Genomic DNA, 20,611 nt, shown 5'->3' on the forward strand with positions numbered 1-20,611 from the left:
GAAAAAGGGAAAGAAAGAAATAAACTTTAAAATAAAAATATATAAACAAATATTTCATCTAAAAAAAATAAAAAATCATTATCAATTCTTAATTATCTTTGAAAGATATATAGTTTGAGTTAAGTTTATTTGTGCTGAATATGTTGGGCTTATCATGAGATTATGGAAATTAAAGTGATTAATTAAGCTTGAATGCCATGAAGAATAAATTACTATGTAACTATATATATAATAATATGGATAGAAATTAAAAATAGATTTAGTGTAAATTAAATTCAAATCAAATCTAACAAATCATATATACCTCTCTAAACAATATAATGAAGACGTAATAACGCACAACAACATGGATATATATTTATTCAAATAATGGATCTTTAATTCAGCATTTTTTTTAATGACATTTTTTACACATTTCACAAGTAGGAATTGTTTATGTTCCACTCGGATCCTCACTTTTCTTGTCAGAAATTAAAAGTCCATATATATTACATATACATCCTGTTCTTGAGGGAAAAAACACATGCAGGAAACAAAGAACACAAACTAACTAACTGATCATCAACCTAACTCACCTGACCTGATCTAAGCATCCGGCTATATTGTTCTTCATGTTCTTATTATACGTGTGTCCAAGAACGGGGGGAAGAAGTGAGGCTGTCACAGCATGACCTAGCAACAATTAACCTCCTCAAATCACCAAATGCATGCATTCGAGATTCCAGTTACTCAAAGCTAGATCATGCTGGCAGCTTCACTCTTTCCCCTGGACACTGCACACCAAGCCAAAGGGAATGAATGGGGATAGAACAAGAGGAACGCAACCCTACACCTCCATGCAAACGTCGTATCGCAGGTGAGAATTTATAGAGCCGAAAAGAGGAGGAAGTGCACATCTCATGCATGGATGCATGCATGCATGCTCTATGCATGTGTAGTGTAGTGTAGTGCATATGATATAATTAACTAGGCAAATATTGGCTCACATGCTGGAGGTGGTTGAGCAGCGTAAAGTGGAATTCATGGCTGAGAGTAAGTAGGATGGTAGGGGTTAGGGTTCGGGTTAGGGTGGCAGTGTTACAGTGTTAAGCGTAGATAGGGATTTACCTAGGGTTGCAGCGATGCATATATAGAGAGGGCGGCCTGTTGCAGGAGTAGTGACTTAGCTGAGCATGGGTAGGGTACTTGATCGTATCCCCCTGCATGCAAATATATTGCTAATATTATACCAGTGCAACTAATAAAAATGGGCATGATGAGTAGGACATTAATTGAAGGCACAGGGATGCTCACTGTTTTGATGTGTGACCGGTGGATCATTTTGCAGAGGTTTCTTATGAGGCTTTTCTGAATCTCGGTTCGTGAATTTATTAATGATGGGCAAATATTGTTGAAGCAGACTGACTGTCCTGTTCTTGTTTTTGTATCTACCTCACTGCTCTTTTTCTTGTTTGGAGTTGGAGATTTTAAGATGTCATAATTGTAAATGGACTAGCTAGTGTAATCCCAATAATTTATTTATATTCTCAATTTACATTTTAACCTATGAACCTCCATTAAGGTGAAGTGATTATTCCACTTGAAGGTATTAAAAATCTATATGCTCTCAAAGATGACTCTAGATTCATCAAAAGATGAAATAGTCATTTTACCTTGATGTAGAAATAATAGTTCGACTACAATTGTAAAATTGTAAGATCACCAATGTGATCATAAAAGTCCCAATAACTTACTCAGCTTACAAAAGAAAAATGGGGATGGTGCTAAGCAGCACCGTTTTCCCTATTTAAGTAGTCTATGAACATTCTCTTTGCGCTCTCTGCGTCTGATGGTGGAGGAGGGCCGCTCAGGCTGTATTGCCCTGTTAGCTTAATGAAGGTGCGTCGAAGGCTGCGAAGCTCGGGCAACCCAATCGGTCGATGAACATCTATGTAGACTGAAGTCAAGGATTTTATCATCAGAAGTAATCATCACAATAAGATACAACTGTGAAACAATCTAAGATCAACCTTCTCTCTTGAAATAGTATGATCAGTCATGTATTCACTAACATTAATAACAATGAAATTTAATAAAACTCTTCTCAACCCCTAGTCATTTGACGATCGGCTATAAACTAATCCCGTGATTTACCTTTTTTCATATAATTTGAGGACAGACGGTTAGAAGTGTCTGGGTCAGCGTAATTACCTTTTGCTACAATAACCATGAAATTTATCTCTTCAATACACAACATCTTCCATTATTATATTATTGTTCACTTGGAATGGAATCATTGATTAGTTGAACCTTAGCTGGATCCTTGGTGCCAATTAAAAATAAAATAAAATACAAATTAATTAGTTGAACCTTTAGTGTGAGAGGGCCACCCTGGAGGGGTCACCAAGGTGATGATTTCACCTTTTCTACCAATTGATCAGTTGAACCTTTAGATATCAAATTTGCAAATATGATATTATCATTAAGCAATTGTTTAATCAGTTACCAAGATGGTATGCTAATAGGACCCATTGACTATAAATTTTAATTATTTGTAGCTTATGCTGAGTTATAGATGCATTGTTCAAAGTGTCCATAAGCATCCTAGCATCAAAAGTTTCCGCATGTCTCTAGAAACTTATGTTCGTCAATATCATCTAGGAAACTACCCACACAAACAACTCAAGTTGTTTTTTCTAAATACTGCATCCGTTATTTATGACGAATTGTAATGGCAATGTGAAGAATTATGTATGACTGTCTTATGCATTTTTACATTGTGAAATGACTTGCTGAATGTATTTCTATTGCCATAAAAATATAGAGAATTAATTACTTATGTGTGACCCTAGGTTGACAAACTGACAGGTCAATGTTCTAAAGTGAAACCATACCCGAATAATAAACAAAAATTCTGAAACGAGGTCACATGGCTAGCAATAATTTCTTCTGTACAAGGAAACTATGCTCAATCAATGAAAAAATGCCAAAAAAAGAAGAAGAAGAAGAAGAAGGAATTATATGCTGGGCAAGATTGAGATCAAGTCTAAATTATCATAAGGTATAAAAGTTTAACCAACAACTAAATTTAACAAAAGGATATGGCAGGTAAGTTATGGCCCATAGATATCCTATTACTTGATCCTGCAAGCCCCTGAGATTGTGCTTCAACAATTATATTAATCACCTCCTGCAAACAAAAACAAGAAAGTCCAGCAGAATATTCTAATATTTTCAAAGAATGTCTTGAAAAAGGACCTGAGTTGCTTTATCCATCTCGTATAGGGAATTGGCATCTGTTGCACGAGCCTGAAAAATTTTCAAAAATCAAAATGAATAGAATATTCTACGAAGGGATTTATTGAGACGATCAATATCGTAATTATTATCTATACCAGAACTACGACAAAACAATGCAATCATACATTATAAAAAGCTAAGAAAAAACAAAGTATTAGTTAGGTAGCCATACTGCCTACTTAAATATTCCTGAACATTTTATCTGATACATTATGTTGGAAATTTTATAGGTACAGAATTTCATGGGGAAAAAACCCAAATCTAAATTTAAAACCATTTAATGTTCCTTCCAAGAACACAATTAAGCCCGTTAGTTCAATCAGGATTTTTTCAATTTTTAAGCTTTTAATAGGTACTTAAATATTATTTTTTTTAAAAAAAAAAAATTAAACTCAGATTAGGACGGGCTTCAAGTCAAGATCAGAAATCTTATACAAGCCTAAATGTCCCAAGTAAAATACCTAAGACCTAATACGGATAAAATCCAAATTATTGGATTAGCTCAGTTGGGTTTTTCACCACCACTGACATCCATACAGGTTCTTTAATAACACCAAGTGATGTTTTCTTCACAAAAAAGCTCCCTAGTGATTGAAGCCCAAGATATTTCAATAACACCCAGCTAAAAGAGGTAGATGAACATGAAGTCCAAGACGTTTCAATAACATTTGGGTGAAAGGTGAATAAGTCTTGATCGGTAAAGAAGCGACCCATTAAAATAAAAAAAAGATAAAAAACTAATCTAGACTCTAGAGAAATGAGAATGTTAACGTGGATGTGTGTAGTTATTGGAAAATATAAAATAAAACATACTAATATGAGAGAACAATTAGGTATAACTCAATAGATGGTAAAATGAATAAAGATTGAGATGGTATTGACATGTCCAATGGCGACCAACAGATTCTATAGTTAGAAGAGTTAATCTATTATGGGAGATTATAAATGGTAGATGGAGAACAAAGAAACTGTTATGATATAGCATAGCATAGAGCTCAATGAGATGATAAGATTAATATAGTCTATGGAAAACAAGTCCTGTTGAGGATGGTTTATCAGTAGTAAACCCTCTGACAGTATATCACCAAGTTTAATATTAGCATAGTGAAGTGGCAGTTTTTTGAAGGTATGACATCCTTTATGAATGCAAAAAGATCACTATCAAAGCCAAAGATAGCTCAGAGATGGATATATGCTATGCGATTTTTGAATCATCTCTGTGATGCTTATTTTCCCTTTGAGCTAGTATGCGGTTCACCAGTGAAAATAATTTCCAGTTTGTTCCATCAGACCTAGTGATTAAACAACTCAGATTAATGTGTTGAGAAACATGGTATCCATAAAAGAATAAGCTTAAATACTTCCCAACATAGAAATATAAACAAGTGTGATAAATGGTCAACCAATATGCTAGTGCAGAGTTGAAACAAATTGAACCGGTTTGGTTTGTTTTTATTCAATATACAGAAATTTAGTGGGGGGAAATGGTCTCCTAAAATGGCATTAAATGGAGAGAAGGGTGGGAAGAAGAGATGCATGTTGATCAATCTATCAAGAAACTGTGGAACACTGTTTCAATCACTTGCCATCTCCTCTATCTACTGCTCCAATTCCAACTAGTACCATACAATTTCAGCTAGTATTTGATAAAGGCAACAGAACATGAATGACTTTTTGGGTCGTAGACTCACCAAACCTGTTTCACAATCAACTCTCCATAATGGAAGTGTTGACAATGAATTGATGGAAATTGTTGATTGTCAAGTCCATGATTTGCCATTGGTTAAATTCAATGGCTCATTGAGTGTAGGACTGAAATGATAATATGCAACCTAAAAAACTAAAGTTGTGATGTTCAGTTATTGAACTATTGAACCAATAATGATAAACCAATATATCAAGAAAAGGATAACTTTTAAAATCAGAATCCACCAACACTAATAGTGAAAGAAAAAAGAAATCTTTCATCAAAAAAAAGAAAGAAAAAAAGAAATCCTGCAGTTTGTTGATATGATGCGGTACAAGATGTCATCATTAATACAAATATACTTACAGTTTGAGTAGCAATGGTAGGTTGAAGAACTTTTACATCTCGGGTTTTTGAATCAATCTTTTTTGTAAGATGTGATACAGCATCAACAATTACCGATGATGACTGTGATATTCCATCTTAAAGGAGACCCAGGAAAAAAATATTAATTATTTTCAAGATAGGCAAGAAAAGCAACAATATGATATGCCAACAACTTGGTCAATGACTTCTCTTTACAACATAATCTATTTATAAACTTTAAGATACATGATAAGACATTTACTGGAAAACTTTTTTCAATGCAAATGCATCTAGAACAGATAGAAAAAATCAGTAAAAGCTTAAACATTTAGGAAAGAAAATACAAAGAGAATGACTAACAAAAATTAGGTTCTTGTCCTTTTGCATTATATATAGAGCTATTACAGATGGAAACCATGCAAGGCAATAAAAAATTTGCCGATGACAAACAGTAAGAGTTTTTTGTTTGCTTGCAAAAGAAACAAACTAACCCTGTTTCAGATTTAGCATTATGCTGAGGTTAGTGTTTACTTGAATAAAAGTAGAAGGAAAGATAAATGACATTATTGTTTTCTTTATTATATTTGGAAAGAAGAGGAGAGGGGGAAGAAATTTAATTCCATCCAATTGCTTCATTTTATCCCACCCAACTAGATGGAAGTGAAGCGAAAGGAAATTTAAGCCTCTATTATAAGCACAATAAATGCAAATGCTGTGATTTTTTTTTCAGTCTCATCCAAGTAAACAAGATGAATGGATAGAATAGAAGAATGCTAATATAATTCATTTTTTCCTTGTTAAACTACTTCCTTTCCCTCCTGCTTCCTCCCCTCCAAGCAAATACAACAATACAAATGTTGTCAATTGGCATCATGCCATGTTAAATCATAATCAGTGAAACAAAGCCCTTGTGTGTAATTTATAATGAATGTTAATAAGCTCTTTATGTCCTCCATCAAGCACAAACAGATATGTCAATTTGTTACCAAAATATTTAGTTCATTTTTTACAAGCAGCAAGTACCTTTAGAAGGAAATAATTCAAAAAGTGGGGAATCCCAGCGGTTCCTTCTTTCAGGTTTCTCGAATCTCTGCACCAAGTCCTCAAATCTGTAATAGAAACATTTATGAATTCATAATTGTGTTTGATGTGGTAAACAGATGGCAAAGTGTAAAGGAAAAGACAATGAAACAGGTTAGAAAATATCTTGAGTGTTCCAGACCAGCAACAAAATTAATTGGTGACAAAACATACATAAGACAATTCAGGAATTTAAATATCTACAACTTTTGTATTAAATTGTTTCATACAGGTTAAAACAATATAATGATTGGTATATAGATAGTATATGAAATGATCATGAAGCACAAATGAAATAACAGGAAGAAATCTCTTCTCACATCTTTGTTTCATATGAAGATTCCCCCATTTCTTCCCGTATTCTATTCCATTGCCTACAGGTATCATCAGCAGTATCACAGAAGACCTGAAGATCAATTGTTAAGGCATCTTCAATCTGGACATCAGGCTAAACTAATAAGAAACTGAAAAATCACAACACTAGTATAAGCCTTCTACTATCAACAAAACTAATAGCATGGCATCTTCCTTGAAGATGCAAGATTAATTTTGGCTTAAATTTTATCAATGATTAATCTCCTTAAAACATTGTATCATAGAAAAACATGTCTTGACTTCATTTTGTTCCATTGCATACAGGTAGTGACAGAGAAGACCTGAAGTTACAATTGTTAAGGAGTTTTCAATATGGACAACAGGCTACACTGATAAGAAACTGAAAAATCACGACACTAGTATAAGCCTTCTATCAGCAAAACTGAAAAGCATAGGATTTCTCTTGGCCTAAGATGCAAGATTAATTTTTGATTTAAATTGTATCAGTGATTAATCTCCCTAAACACTGTATGATAGAATATCTTTAGTTGTGACTGCTTTAACAGCAAAGCAGACAAATAAAATGAAAACAAAAAAACTTCTGCTACATCTGTCTACAAATTCATGATATAAAATTTAAGGATTCATTAGAATTCTGAAATAGCACTTAGAGTAAAGATGGAACCTGCAAGGGAAAACCAAAAAGGAATTCTTTCATATAAAGAAACACAAGCCTGAATTTTCAAAAGATATATATGCAACCTAATTAATCAAATCTGCAATGGGAACTCTCGCTAAAATTTGATAATATTTCTCTAGTAAGTAATCAATGAAATTTGGTAACCAACAATGTATTCTATAAAGCTATGGGGCTGGCCGTGTGGGGCCGCCCGCATATGACCTTTTGCAGGAATATATAGCTCAGACTTGTACATCCGGCATGTGATTTTCTCAAAATGGGGAGCAGAGGCTCAACAAAAAAGGCTCCAAATCTTGGGAAGGGAACCTAACAAATTTATTTGTCAAGATTGATATATTTGGTTAGCTAATTAAGGGTTAAATTTTTTGAATTTAGTCAATTAGAACTGAACCCAAGTTGCAGGGGGTTGATTTGTTTCTCAATGGACTATTTGTGTCTAGAAAGAAGAAATATGGATTTCCAACTAACACAATTAGGCTTGAATTGGTCAGAACTCAAGTTAGGTTTACTTTGGACTTGAACCCGAATCCGGTTTTTTAAGGTGAATCAAACTTGAACCAACTTTTACTGCATAAAAGATACTGATCCAGTTCAGTGGTAGAAAAGTGATAAGTAGGATTTCTTTGACACAATAGACAACATAACACTCATTCTATTGTTTACAATTCCCTGCCCTCACAACCTTCTTCATTTTCTCATTCAACTCTCCAGCCAGCCACCACAGACAACCTCCCATCCCATGTCAAGCAACTGATGCACTCCCCTTCATCCATGACCAGGAGATCTCAATACCTTCCTTGCTTCAAGACATGGCAGCAGAGGACCAGATCTAACTTTCCACTCTACTTCTTCCTCCTTTCTCACTTTTACATTTCTTCTTTATTTCTATTCTCCTACCCTCATGTTCCAATGTCTTCCTCTACTAGATTTGTTTGAGGAAATACAGGAACCCACCGCCTTAGACTCACTTTAATGCATGTATCTCACTTTTAATGCATGTATCTGTGTCATGTCAACACAGGTACAGGAAAGGATTTCCCTGATTCTAACAAAGAGTATAACCACACATAAGTATCATGATAAGAATGTCATATATTATTTCTTGTTTTCATCCCAGTCCTTCTCAGTGACAGGAAAGACAATAATCTGCAACATTCTCATTAATTTTCTAATTTGTAAAATATTCTACAAGAAAATCAGTCATCCGACAGCTCAACTAACAACACATTAAGAATTTCATGAGCAAATATATGGCTAGATAAGCCTAATTAGATTTTTCTTGTAGATAAGAGAGTAACTTAAAAACGTACTAGAAAAAAAAATCATAACAAAGTATTTATCTTTTTCAGTATTTATGCAATACTGGTCTAAAATAGTGAATTTACTTAAGCTCACTAGAGTAGTATTAATAAATGATTACCACGCAATATCTTATTCCAGCAGCTCGAGCAAGGCACCAGAGCTCATATCTATAACCCTGAGTATGAACACACACACAAAAAAAAACAAGGCATGTGTCAGCCATGTGTCCAGACTTTTATCCTAAATTTGCATTAGAAGTTGTGAATTAAGCATTGAAATAATGAATAAGACTAGGCTGAGGATACTACAGTACGGTACAGGAAAAACTTTTATCATGAATAACCTTTCCCATATGCAAGAAAATTTATTGAGAGTTATAAGTAAAATTAAGGATGATAGAAATTGAGTGCATGTCTGTCCCCTTAGCAGAAAATACACAAGATGGGAGATGTGGAATTAAAATTAATGTCACTTTAGTCAACTTTGCATGTTCAGAAAACAAACTTAAGGTCAGAGTAATTACAATATATAAGAATACCACTAGAAAAACATAATTAGAGAGAAAGTTCACAAACGTGTACTAGTTGATAGGAAACAATAAGAAACCAAAGTTTTTAAAGTTTTTTTTTTTTTACTTTTAGACAAACATTGTTATCATGCTTTTACTAGTCATAACAAAATAAAAAAATTTAGACCATTTTTCAGGATAATAGACTATTTTAGACCTTATTTTTAGTAGATTTGGTTATTGTTGGGTCTATAAAAGGAACAATAACTCTTTTGTTAGATCATCTCGTTTTTAATGTTGTTGCAGACCCTTGGTGAGTTTCATGGTGCTACATCATCATGCTAGTTAAGAACCCATCTTATAAATTTGACCGAATTTTATCACATGAAAAATGATTCCAAAACAGTTGGATAAAACACTTGTCTTTAATAATGAGTGCATTGTTCCTAGAGAAGAAAAAAAAAACACAAAATGTGAACCAGTAGAAAGAAACTGACAAGTAAGATAAAATAGATACTAAGTCCAGACATGACTCAGTTTAGCCAAGTTTGATAACAAGCATTAAGATCACAATAATAATGCATTCACCTTAATGTTGTTTAAAGAGTCCACAATTATGATGTTGTTTTTAGATAATGACCTATCAACTTCTGATCTAAGCACACCCCTCAGGTTTTTCTCCATTGGCATATCTACAAATAAAGACAGGAAGCATATGAATTAGTTAATAAATTTCTGAATCAAGCATTAGAAATTGAATTTTATGATATAGCATAGAGTTAGTTTGAACCAAAATCTATAGTTAAGGGTAAATAACACAAATAATGTTGTCTTGTTATACAGCTGCATGTCAAATAATGAGTACATTATACAAAATTTGAAGTTCTCAGCATCTTTCCTTTTGAGGATACAAATTGCAACAAAAACTATTAGAAAATAAAATTCAAGGAATCATACTAAATAACAAATAAAGCATTTCTGAAACCTGAAAATTCATGAAATATGTAACGAGAAAAATTGACACTCAAAAACGTGGGGGCAAAACAATGATATTCTCGTGTGTTTTATTCCCAAAAATTCGAATCATTTTCTTTAACCAGAATTATTCTTCGCCGTTTAATTCCTAAAATAACGGAACAATTGAATTTACTTTGTCGATGGAGAAACAAACCATCCGACACACACATATGTTTCAAAGGGCGCGGAAGGGATACCGGCGTAGCTTTGGTTCCGACCAAGGTGGAGGGAGGACTCGTCTATAATCCTCACCGACGGTTTGGGACCGTCCACGGACTGGATAGCGTCGGCGAGGCAGGCGGCCGCCGTCGACTTACCGCTGCAAGGCTGCCCGCAGATCACCACGAGAGCCATCGAAAAGAAACAGCAAAAACCCTAATCGCTTGAGATCGTGCAAGGGAAGGAGAACGTAGAGTTCACCGAGAGGTTACACTAGCCGACTAATTAGAACTATGAACTTAACAAAGCTTTCGATAGATTTAGTAGAAGTTATTAGGAATCCACCCAAACGCAAGGTACACTGAGGCCTGACTTGATTAACTGGCCCAATTGCATAAATACTTTAACAATTATAATAAATTTAATAAACTAAAATCATACATTTATAATAAATTAAATTATTTTTTATTAAAAAAATCCTACAAAGTTGGTAAATAGGAGGACAGATCTTCTTATTCATAGCAAAGTGGATTAGAGTGAGTAGAAAATTAGACTAAATGATGAATCATTTATAATTATGATCATGTTCACTATTCTCTTATATTATAATTTGGGTCAGGATAAGTGGTTAAAGGTCGTTGGCGGTGGGCAAGTTGCCAGGCAGTCTGGCGTCGAACGGAGGCAGCCTTCGAGTGACTTTCGACCATCCGTCCTGACTCAAACTATAATTTAGGGAGACGATGAACTCAGGAAAGAACCGTAAACAATTGTGACCGGATTGTGGTCACGATTCTATCATAATTATAAGTGGTTCATCTCCTGATCCACTTTTTTATGGATCAGAAGATCTGAGCTTTATAAATAGGAGCATAAGTAATTAACTATAATATTTAAAGTGTGGTTGGTTCAACTTATCATATATAATCTTAGTTATGTAATTATCAGATAATCACATAATTAAAGTTATGAGGAATAAAACATAATCAAATATTATTTGGTTTAATTTAGGAAATATAACAAAAAAAAAAATTGTTTGAAAATTTTAATTAATAACTTAATTTAATATTTTACTTTATTACCCTCAATTATAAAACCAACTATACATAATAATAATAATAATAATAATAATAATAATAATAATAATATTATTATTATTATTATTATTATTATTATTATTATTTAAACTCTATATTTTATTTTATTTTATTTTTTTTTACCTTTTTCTTTATGATCCGATGGTAAGAGGGGACCCGCTCGGCAGGAGGTCAAAGTGGTCAACACCCGGTAGCCATAATGGATGAGTCACTTTGAGAGGTGGCTAAGATTAAGAGTTTTAGGAGGAGCTCAAAAGAGTCTTTGGGATATATGGTAAATGAATCTCAAGCAGACCATGCTTGGGGCTCAAAATGGGTCATCAAATGTGACAAAGCGATTTAGAGACAAACTTGAGTCTCAAATCCAAGAAATTGACACAATTGGGTTGAGTATCATGCATGGAAATATGAAAAAGGTTTCATATTACATGAAAATTAATTTTGGATGTATATATGCCACATAAACCAATACTAGGGATGCATTGTGGTTTAGTATGGGCAAATACACCAAAAGAAAGCCAAAACTAAGACTTTAGGTTAAGATTCAATTGAATAATTTAATTAGTTTTAAATTTTGTGTCAATCTTGGAATATGTAATAAATATATTTTTATATATATATTTCCAAGTAGACAAGGTTAAAATAGACTTCTCTACAAAATTTTGGAAATTTTGGAGGTTTGTAGAATTTCTGGTGCATTTCTAAAGTTGGTCAGAAAAGGTTGATTTTTACAGAAATAGGGTACCGGTCAACTGGTGCAGATACCAGTCAACTGGTAACAGTATTTTTGAGCACAGAATGTCTCTGTAAGATCATTTTGATGAGAGCAGTTGATTGGTGCCGATACCAATTGACTGGTAACAGTGTATTTCGAACACAGAAGACTCTGTGAGTTGAAATCGAAAGGGACAGTCGACTGGTACCTAGTGCAATCAACTGATACCAGGCTGAAAGTATTTTTTAGCATTAGAAAGTGACCAAAAGGATGATAAACATGTATGTAATCTTATGAGAGATTAATACATGATGTTTATGGTCATTAGAGGTTAAAGAGTCTAAAAATTGGGAGATTGTTGGAGCTCTTTTTGATGTATGGAAAAGGAGAAGAAGTTTAGGTTTAAGTGGAAAACCTACACACCTTTGTAAGAAATCCTAGCTCAAGGGGGAGCTTAGGTGAAGGGGAGTGATTGCTCATTTATTAGCAAAGGAGGAGAAGTTTATCTTTGTAGGAAATCCTAGCTCAAGGGGGAGCTTAAGTCAAGAGGGAGCCTAGGGATTTAGGTTCCATTATTTATGCATGAGATGATTTACATATTTATTTGCATTGTTATTATATTTATGTTTCTCTAACTTAAACAAGTTACCAAACATCAACAAGGGAGAGATTGTTGAACAATCTAGGCGCTCTAGGTTTTGATGTTTGAACAAAGGTTTAAGTTAGATTTATTGTTGTATTTGATATGCATTGTGAGTGTATAGGATACAAGTACAACGAGGAAAATCTAAGTGTGATATTGGCAAAGGAGAAAAGTCCAAGGATGAGTCTTGGTGGTGTAAGTCCAAGTATGTAGTTTTACCAACGTAAGTCCAAGTGTGACTTGGCAATAGATAAAGTCCCGGAGATGAGGAGCCTCTTGGCAAAGGAAGACCCGACAACAAGGACAAGGCCGAAGGAAGCTCCAGAAGGCAAGATGTGAAGGATGGGGAGACATCCGAGGGACGCGAGACTGATGGAGAAGGTTAGAAGGCTAGGTCTAGGTTGGTCGAGTAAGGACGAGCGTTAAGTGATTGTACTTAGGAAAAAATCTTATGACTTTATGATTTACTGTAGCAGTACTGTAGTGACACTGTACCAATACTATAGTGACACTGTAGCAGAACTGTTGTGACACTATGGCAGTACCGTAGCAGTCAGCTGGTTACTGTAGCAGTCGACTGGTACACTGTAGCAGTCGACTGGTACACTGTAGCAGTCGACTGGTAGCCGACTGTTGGGTAATGGTCGGCTTCATTTAAAGGACCAGTGAACTGATGCATACACCAATCGATTGGTAGTGGAAAAACAACTTAGTGTTTTCCTCTCGAGCTCTATTTAATAGAGCTCGAGGTGCTTGGGCATGGTTGACGAAATAGAGGTGGTTAACCCCTATTAGTAGTCTTCCAAAGCCTCCAAGCTCTTCTTGTGATCTAAGAGTGTTTGGATCAAGGTTGTGGTGAGGTTTCTCCACCGAGAAGGAGGTTTGAGCTAGCCGAAGGTTTCCGGGGAGTCATCCACCGATGGATTAGGATCGTCCACCTTACGGACAACCCTGGAGTAGAAGTCCTAATCTCCGAACCACGTAAACACCTTGTGTTACGGTTTGTTTTTGGTTTATTGTCTTTCCTTATTGCTTATAGGGTTTAGCTTTCTTCTTGTTAGTTTGTATTTTATTTTCCGCTGTGTACTAACAAGTGTAGGAAGTGATGATTTGGATAAGACACTATTCACCCCCTCTAGCGGACGTCAAGGTCCCAACAAAGCCTTTTACATACTTTGATAGCTCAAGAATTATTAAGAAAGTTAATACCGAAGTTGTTGAATATTTCCTAACTCTAGAGGCCTTTTTATAACTCTTGGAAAATCCTATCCATGGGTGGAAGGTGCCTTTAAAAGGGTTCAAGGCACCTTTAAGTGGATAAAGTTTTATCCACAACTCAACGGCAACAAACGGTTACTTTAGGCTGCTACTGTTCATTGAAGGCATCGTCAAGCCTTTGAATGCATTTTCATATTGTTCACAGAAAGCACCTTCTAAGTCTTTGAAGGCACCTTCGTACTGTTCATCCGAAAATGGTTAACTTCCCTTGTTAACCATTTTTTGCTCCGCTCGCTTGAGTGATACTCCAACAGTCCGAAATTGAGCTCACCTGAACCCAACACCGGCCTTCTCCTCGAGCAGCCTTCCTTCTTGGCTTCTCGTCTCTTGAACTGTCGCGCACGTCCTTCTCGTTCACCGGTGTACTCTTCCATAGCATCTCGTCATTCGAATGCACTGAGCCTGTCGACTCTCTTCCCATGTCATCCTTATTGCTAGCTGCGTCTTCTACTTGACTTCTTGTGTTCCTAAGCTCTTGCACAATTTGACACAAGGATTAAACACAATAGGACATCACTGAACTTAGTTGACCATATCAAAATTACCCCGGAGTACTTACACATGCTACGATGTTATTCTCTTTACTAAAAAGAGCATATGTTTTTCTCAAATTTTAACATCGTATAGATTTTTTAATCTAGACATACCTAATATCTAATCCTGAATTCAACATATGAATATGAATTCCAATCTAGCCTTAAGCAAATTTAGTAAATGATGGGTACATTTACTCCGATCATTGCATAAATGATTTCATCTTGACACAATTATCAAGGCAACCTTAATTTATAAGTATGTCTCTATTCACAACTAAATAAGTTGTCTCATAAGTAATGGTCTTACATCTATTTATACTTAACAAATAGAGATGATTGTCCATGTGAATGGACCAATCTCAACCTGCCAACATGCTCATCGAGACTTTAATCTAAAATGTAACAACATATACATTGAATACATCATGATATTTTACAACGTGTTACATTTTATGAAGTCACAAAGACTTCCCATATCCTTGAAATGACTCTTTAGTCAATGGCTTAGTAAAAGGATCTACAAGCATAGTGCGTGTAGGGATATACTTAAAAATTATCATTTTCTTGTCCACAATATCCGTTACAAAATTATACTTAATTTTATATGCTTACATTTCCTATGATATTTGGGATCCTCAGCTTGACTATCATAGTACATTGTAACAGAACTCCCATTGTCCTTAGCAATCTTCAAATGCTTCAGGAACCTTTTCAATCAAACAGATTGTTGTACAACTAATGCGCAAGTCACACAGCTTCCATTGTCGACAAGACTACACAAGCCTCGCCATATAACTTCTATTATCAACAAAGCTACACAAGCCAAGCCACACAGTTTTCATTATCGACAAGGCTACATAAACATGCTTCTTGCTATTCCATGAGATGACGCCACCATTTAGCAAGAAGGTATAGCCAGATGTGGATTTTTTTTCATCAAGGTCTCCTGCTCAATCTACATATGTACAGCCCTTCAGGCTCATCATAAATCCTTATAAACAGATACAATAATCTGTTGTCCTTTTTGAGGTATTTTAATATCCTCTTCACCACTTTTTGGTGTCTTGATTCTGGTTTTAACTAGAAACGACTAATTAAACCAATAACATAACTTATAGCAAAATGAGTACACAACATAATGTACATTAGACAACTAATAGCACTGGTATATGATTTTTTTTCTACTATTTCTTCAAGAGTCTTGGGATATAATGTTGCAATTCGACATATTGAAGTATTATAATATCTTAGTGATATAAATCTCTTGAGACAAACCCAATAGCCTTTTTGATTGATCTTTCATGATCTTCACTCCTAAGATGTGATCAGCTTCTCTTCAAAAATAATACTCTTCATTTGGGTATATTCTTTTGCAACTAGTTGAGCTTTGTATCGATTAATCGATCTATCCACTTTCCTCTTGGTTTTGAGAATCAACTTATTCCTAATTAACCCTTCGGTCTAGAGAAAGATCGACTAAATCTCAAACTTGATTCTTTCTCATTGACTCTATTTCCTCATCCATTGCAACTTACCTTTTTTTTCTCTAACTAAGCATCTTAATGCTTCCTCAAACCATTTCCGAGGTTTAATCTTATGAACACTTCTTCGTAAGTTCGATTGTTGAGAAGTCAACTTATAACTTGGCAAATCACTCCCACTGAGTTGACTAGACTCAGACATCTCTTTTTGACACCTCTCTTGTTGATAATATCATCTCCTCCAAAAAAAAGGAATACTTTTATCAATATCACCTCTGGTTGAGAACTCTGTTTCAAAAAAAGTCACATCTCTCGAATCTATTTCAGAGATGGTTCCATCTAATTGTTCACCTATGAAAATATAACCTTTGGAGGTCTCATGATATCTAATAAAGATACATTTCTTATCCCTAGGTCCTAATTTTTCATACTTGTGAGAACTATCATGAACATAAGCAGCTGCCCCCCAGGGTCTCAGATTACTTAATCTGATTTTTTGTCTATCCAATGTTCATATGGGGTGGATGGAACTGATTTTGAAGATCCTTTGTTAAGTATATAGGCCCCAACTAATAATGCATCTCCCTAATAGGAGATCAACAAATTATCCTGTGCCATTATAGATCTAACCACAGCTAGAAGAGTTATATTTTTTCTTTCAGCAATCTCATTTTGTTGTGGAGTTTCTAGGACTATTAGCTGTTAAATAATCTCTCAATCATTATACATTGTCTAGAATTGATCAGACAAATATTTTCCTCCATGGTCAGTATGTTAGGTTTTAACCTTAATTGATTCTCAACTTCGTTCAAATAACGATTAAATCAATTTAATGCTTCTAATTTATGAGAAATCAAATATATATGACCAAAATAAGAGAAATCATCAATAAATGTAATGAAATAGGAAGCTTTATGTCTAGCTTTCACATTCATTGGACCACAAATATCCGAATGAATTAATTGCAATAATGATTCATCTCTTATAGTCTTACCAAATGATTTCCTAGTTGCTTTTTCAACAAGACAATGTGTTGGTGCAGTTTGTGTTGGGGTTGCAAGGTTGCAAACATAGTCCCACATTGAAAACATATGAGAAAGATCATGAGTTTATAAGAGAAAAGATATCTCCATTGGCATGAGACCTTTTGGGTAGAGCCCAAGACAAAACCATGAGGGCTTAGGCCCAAAGTGGACAATATCATACCATTGTGGAGATATCTAAATTATTTTCGATCCAACAATTGGTATCAGAGTCCGGACTGCTAGAAGGTTTAACCGCCGACTACGCACAAGAGCTATGGTCTGATTGAGCCATGTGGGTATAATATTGACCTCGAAAAAAAAGTGGGGGCTCCTATATTCGGATTAAGATGACCAAATACCAGGCAGGAAGTCCTAGTTGCGGCTAGGCAAGGAAGTCCTAGTAGGTCGGGTGGACCGAGAGGCAGGAAGACCTAGTGGGTCGAGGATCGAACATGGGAAGCCTGTGATCCTTTGTTTGAGGGGAGGATTGTTGGGATTGTAAGATTGTAAACATAGTCCCACATTGAAAACACATGGGAAAGATCATGGGTTTATAAGAGAAAAGATATCTCCATTGGCATGAGGCCTTTTGGGTAGAGCCCAAGAGAAAAACCATGACAGCTTAGGCCCAAAGTGGACAATATCATACCATTGTGGAGATATCTAAATTCTTTTCGATCCAACAGTTTGCACTAACGGTCTTACTCAAGTTTTGATAAATGACAAGTAAGTTAAGTTAGGTTCTGTTATGATCTAACTACATGATTAACTGTGCAGTACGAAGTCCAGATAGGTCGACGGGCAGACCAAATATCTGGCAGAAAACCCAGCTAAGTCAATAGGCCGACCGGATAGCTGGTACGAAGTCCAGATAGGTTGACGGGCTGACCGGATATCTGGCAAGAAGTCCAGCTAGGTCAACGGGCCGATCGGATAGCTGGCATGAAGTCTAGATAGGTCGACGAGTTGACCGGATGTCTGGCAAAGTGATAAGTTAAGGTAAGTCACTGGAGGAGAGTGACCAAGTGAGGACGCATCCTGATTGAAGGGACAGTAAGCGTCGATCCAGTTTAGGTCCATTTGAGATCCCTAAGCTGAGACCTTTACTAGTTCCTGGTCCTAGGAGGACAGGAACTAATTACTATCCTTTATTAATTATTATTTGTCCTAATACTTGTTTTGTAGATTATTTGGACTAACATTATTTTGTAGGACAAAAGGAGAAAAATTACCTTCGGATGTACAGTGCCGAAGGCGTCTTCAAGCAGTGAAGGTACTTTCGTAATATTCATAGAAGGTGTCTTCCATGGCTATAGAAGGCGCCTTCTGTAGGATAAATTTTGGCCGTAGTCGTGGATAAGTGTCGGATTGGTTGGGATCGAATTTGTCTCATTAGAGGTGTGTTTCATGGCTATGGAAGGTGCCTTTCATGCCTTTTATAAGGTTGTCTTGAGAAGGCATTGAGACACAACATTTATACGAGCTACTACACATTCATTTGAGGTTCTGACTGCTTCTAGGACTTCTGATCACGGCTGGCAGACTGACATCGACACGAGCACTCCCACTTTAATCTTTAAGTGTTGGTAAATTCTTTTGTAATTAATTATTGCAAAAGGACAAGTGCAGTGTGTTGCACTTGTTCAACTTTCATTATACTCGATTCTCTCTTCCGAAGGTACCTACAGAGGTCTTTTAGTGGATTACCCATCGATAGGTCTGCAGGACCTGAGTCTTGGAGTAGGAGTCGCCGAAGGCTTCGAACCAAATAAACCAACTGTGTTTTCTGGTGTTCTTGTGTTTTCTTATTCTTTTCCGCCGCGTATACTTTGATTTCAAAATCAGAAAATGAGTTTTTGAAAATCACATGATTCACCCCCTCCCCCTCTCACGTGTGTATCGATCCAACACAATGCACACATATAGATAAGTGAATCTTAGCCCGAGTGCCCAATAGACCCTCTCTAGCCAACCGATTCATAAATTCTTGTTCTATGTGTTCTAATCTAGCATGTCAAACCTCATTAGTTATATATGCATTACTAGTTAGAGTAATGTCTGAGAAACAACCCTCAAATGCACAATTGACACCTGGTTCTACATCAAGAACCATAAAACCATTTGACAAAAAAAATCATATTCAATTGACATTGAGTCAATCTTAAGTTCAACACTCCGACTATAAAATTAATACAGTACCCTAAATCAAGAAGACCTGTAACGGAAACAAGATTTCGTCAAATTTTAGGAGGATACAGGACATCATGTAGAAATGAAACACTACTACCACAGAGGTTGAGTTTGCAAGTGCTGACTCCTTTGACTATCAATTCTTGCATTGTTTCCTACATAGATCCATTTGTTGCCAGCTGGTACCCATCAGTACTCTACAATTGTAACTCACTCCCGAGCTACATAGTTGGTTGCTTCTGAATCTATAATTCACAAACGATAAGAATCAGCTAACAACACTGAACTAGCAACAAAATGCTCAGGAAAAGAAGACACTTGTATTATTGTTTCAATCTAGTCTTTTTTTTTCCTTTCTTCTTGATTGGGCCTTGTCCCACAGCAGCAACTTCTTTCTTCTTTCCCTTCCCCTTCTTGATGTTAGGATGTATACTAAAAGCCTAGCTTTTGGTATAAACATTTATCTAGAAATAAGAATCACATTAGTCAAATGTCTACATTTATGATAAATGTAGTTGTTCAATTAATTTATATTGTAGATAACATGGTGTGTGGTGTCACACACAGAGGATCATGTTATCAGTACCTTATAAATTATAAACAGTAGCTCACGACCAAAATGGAAAGGAATAAACCATTGTAAGGTCGTAGTGTAATTAGGAATTAGTTTATCTTAACTATATAATTACACTAGTACACTTAGAGTGTATTGAGTAGGACCATTAGAGGTCGTTTCTTTTATACTGACTTTATAAAGAAACAAAGACCTCAGTTATTATGGAAGTGTGTGCTCTTAATCCTAATATAATAACAAGCACATATATTTGATATTTATTTCTTTAATTTATCAATGGGTGAGATTTAGTTCGATGAATCAATAAGCCCGATAAGTTGGGAAATGATATCACTTATAGTGTGTGTTGTTGATTATAGAAGGAAACTGTGTCCTAGAGATACTAGGTTGATAATGTCCCCAAGAGGAGCTCATAAGGATTGTCATGTTAAACCCTGCAGGTGGACTTAGTCCGACATGATGATAAGGTTGAGTGGTACTACTCTTGGATTAAGATATTAATTAAATGAGTTGTCAGTAACTCACTTAATTAGTGGGCATTCGACATCTTAAACACAGGGAGACTAACACACTCATAATAAGAAGGAGCCCAAAATGTAATTTGGGATTGGTGCGGTAGTTCAATAATAGTTCTTTAGTGGAATGAATTATTATTGATGAAA

General features: G+C 35.4%; 1 protein-coding gene across 1 annotated transcript; it reads right to left on the reverse strand.

The window, feature by feature from the left end:
• Nucleotides 1-1,623: 1,623 nt before the first annotated feature.
• Nucleotides 1,624-10,721, reverse strand: LOC122005621 (protein KTI12 homolog). The gene is made up of 9 exons (XM_042560728.1): nt 10,452-10,721; nt 9,826-9,929; nt 8,848-8,904; nt 6,733-6,818; nt 6,356-6,441; nt 5,333-5,448; nt 3,238-3,288; nt 3,083-3,169; nt 1,624-1,931 (listed from the first exon to the last, which is right to left on the reverse strand). The coding sequence occupies exons 1-9, from the start codon at nt 10,606-10,608 to the stop codon at nt 1,764-1,766; spliced, it is 912 nt and encodes a 303-aa protein (XP_042416662.1). The 5' UTR covers nt 10,609-10,721; the 3' UTR covers nt 1,624-1,763.
• Between the last annotated feature and the right edge of the window lie 9,890 nt (nt 10,722-20,611).

This window comes from Zingiber officinale, chromosome 7B (assembly GCF_018446385.1).
Source record: "Zingiber officinale cultivar Zhangliang chromosome 7B, Zo_v1.1, whole genome shotgun sequence".
Lineage (NCBI taxonomy): Eukaryota > Viridiplantae > Streptophyta > Magnoliopsida > Zingiberales > Zingiberaceae > Zingiber > Zingiber officinale.

Excerpts from the sequence above, each read along its gene's own strand:
- LOC122005621 (XM_042560728.1), bottom strand. The coding sequence starts at position 10,608 with ATGGCTCTCGTGGTGATCTGCGGGCAGCCTTGCAGCGGTAAGTCGACG. Across the intron at positions 6,442-6,732 it reads TCTTCATATGAAACAAAGAT|ATTTGAGGACTTGGTGCAGA; the intron begins GTGAGAAGAGAT and ends TTTCTATTACAG. Across the intron at positions 3,170-3,237 it reads AGATGGATAAAGCAACTCAG|GAGGTGATTAATATAATTGT; the intron begins GTCCTTTTTCAA and ends TTTTGTTTGCAG.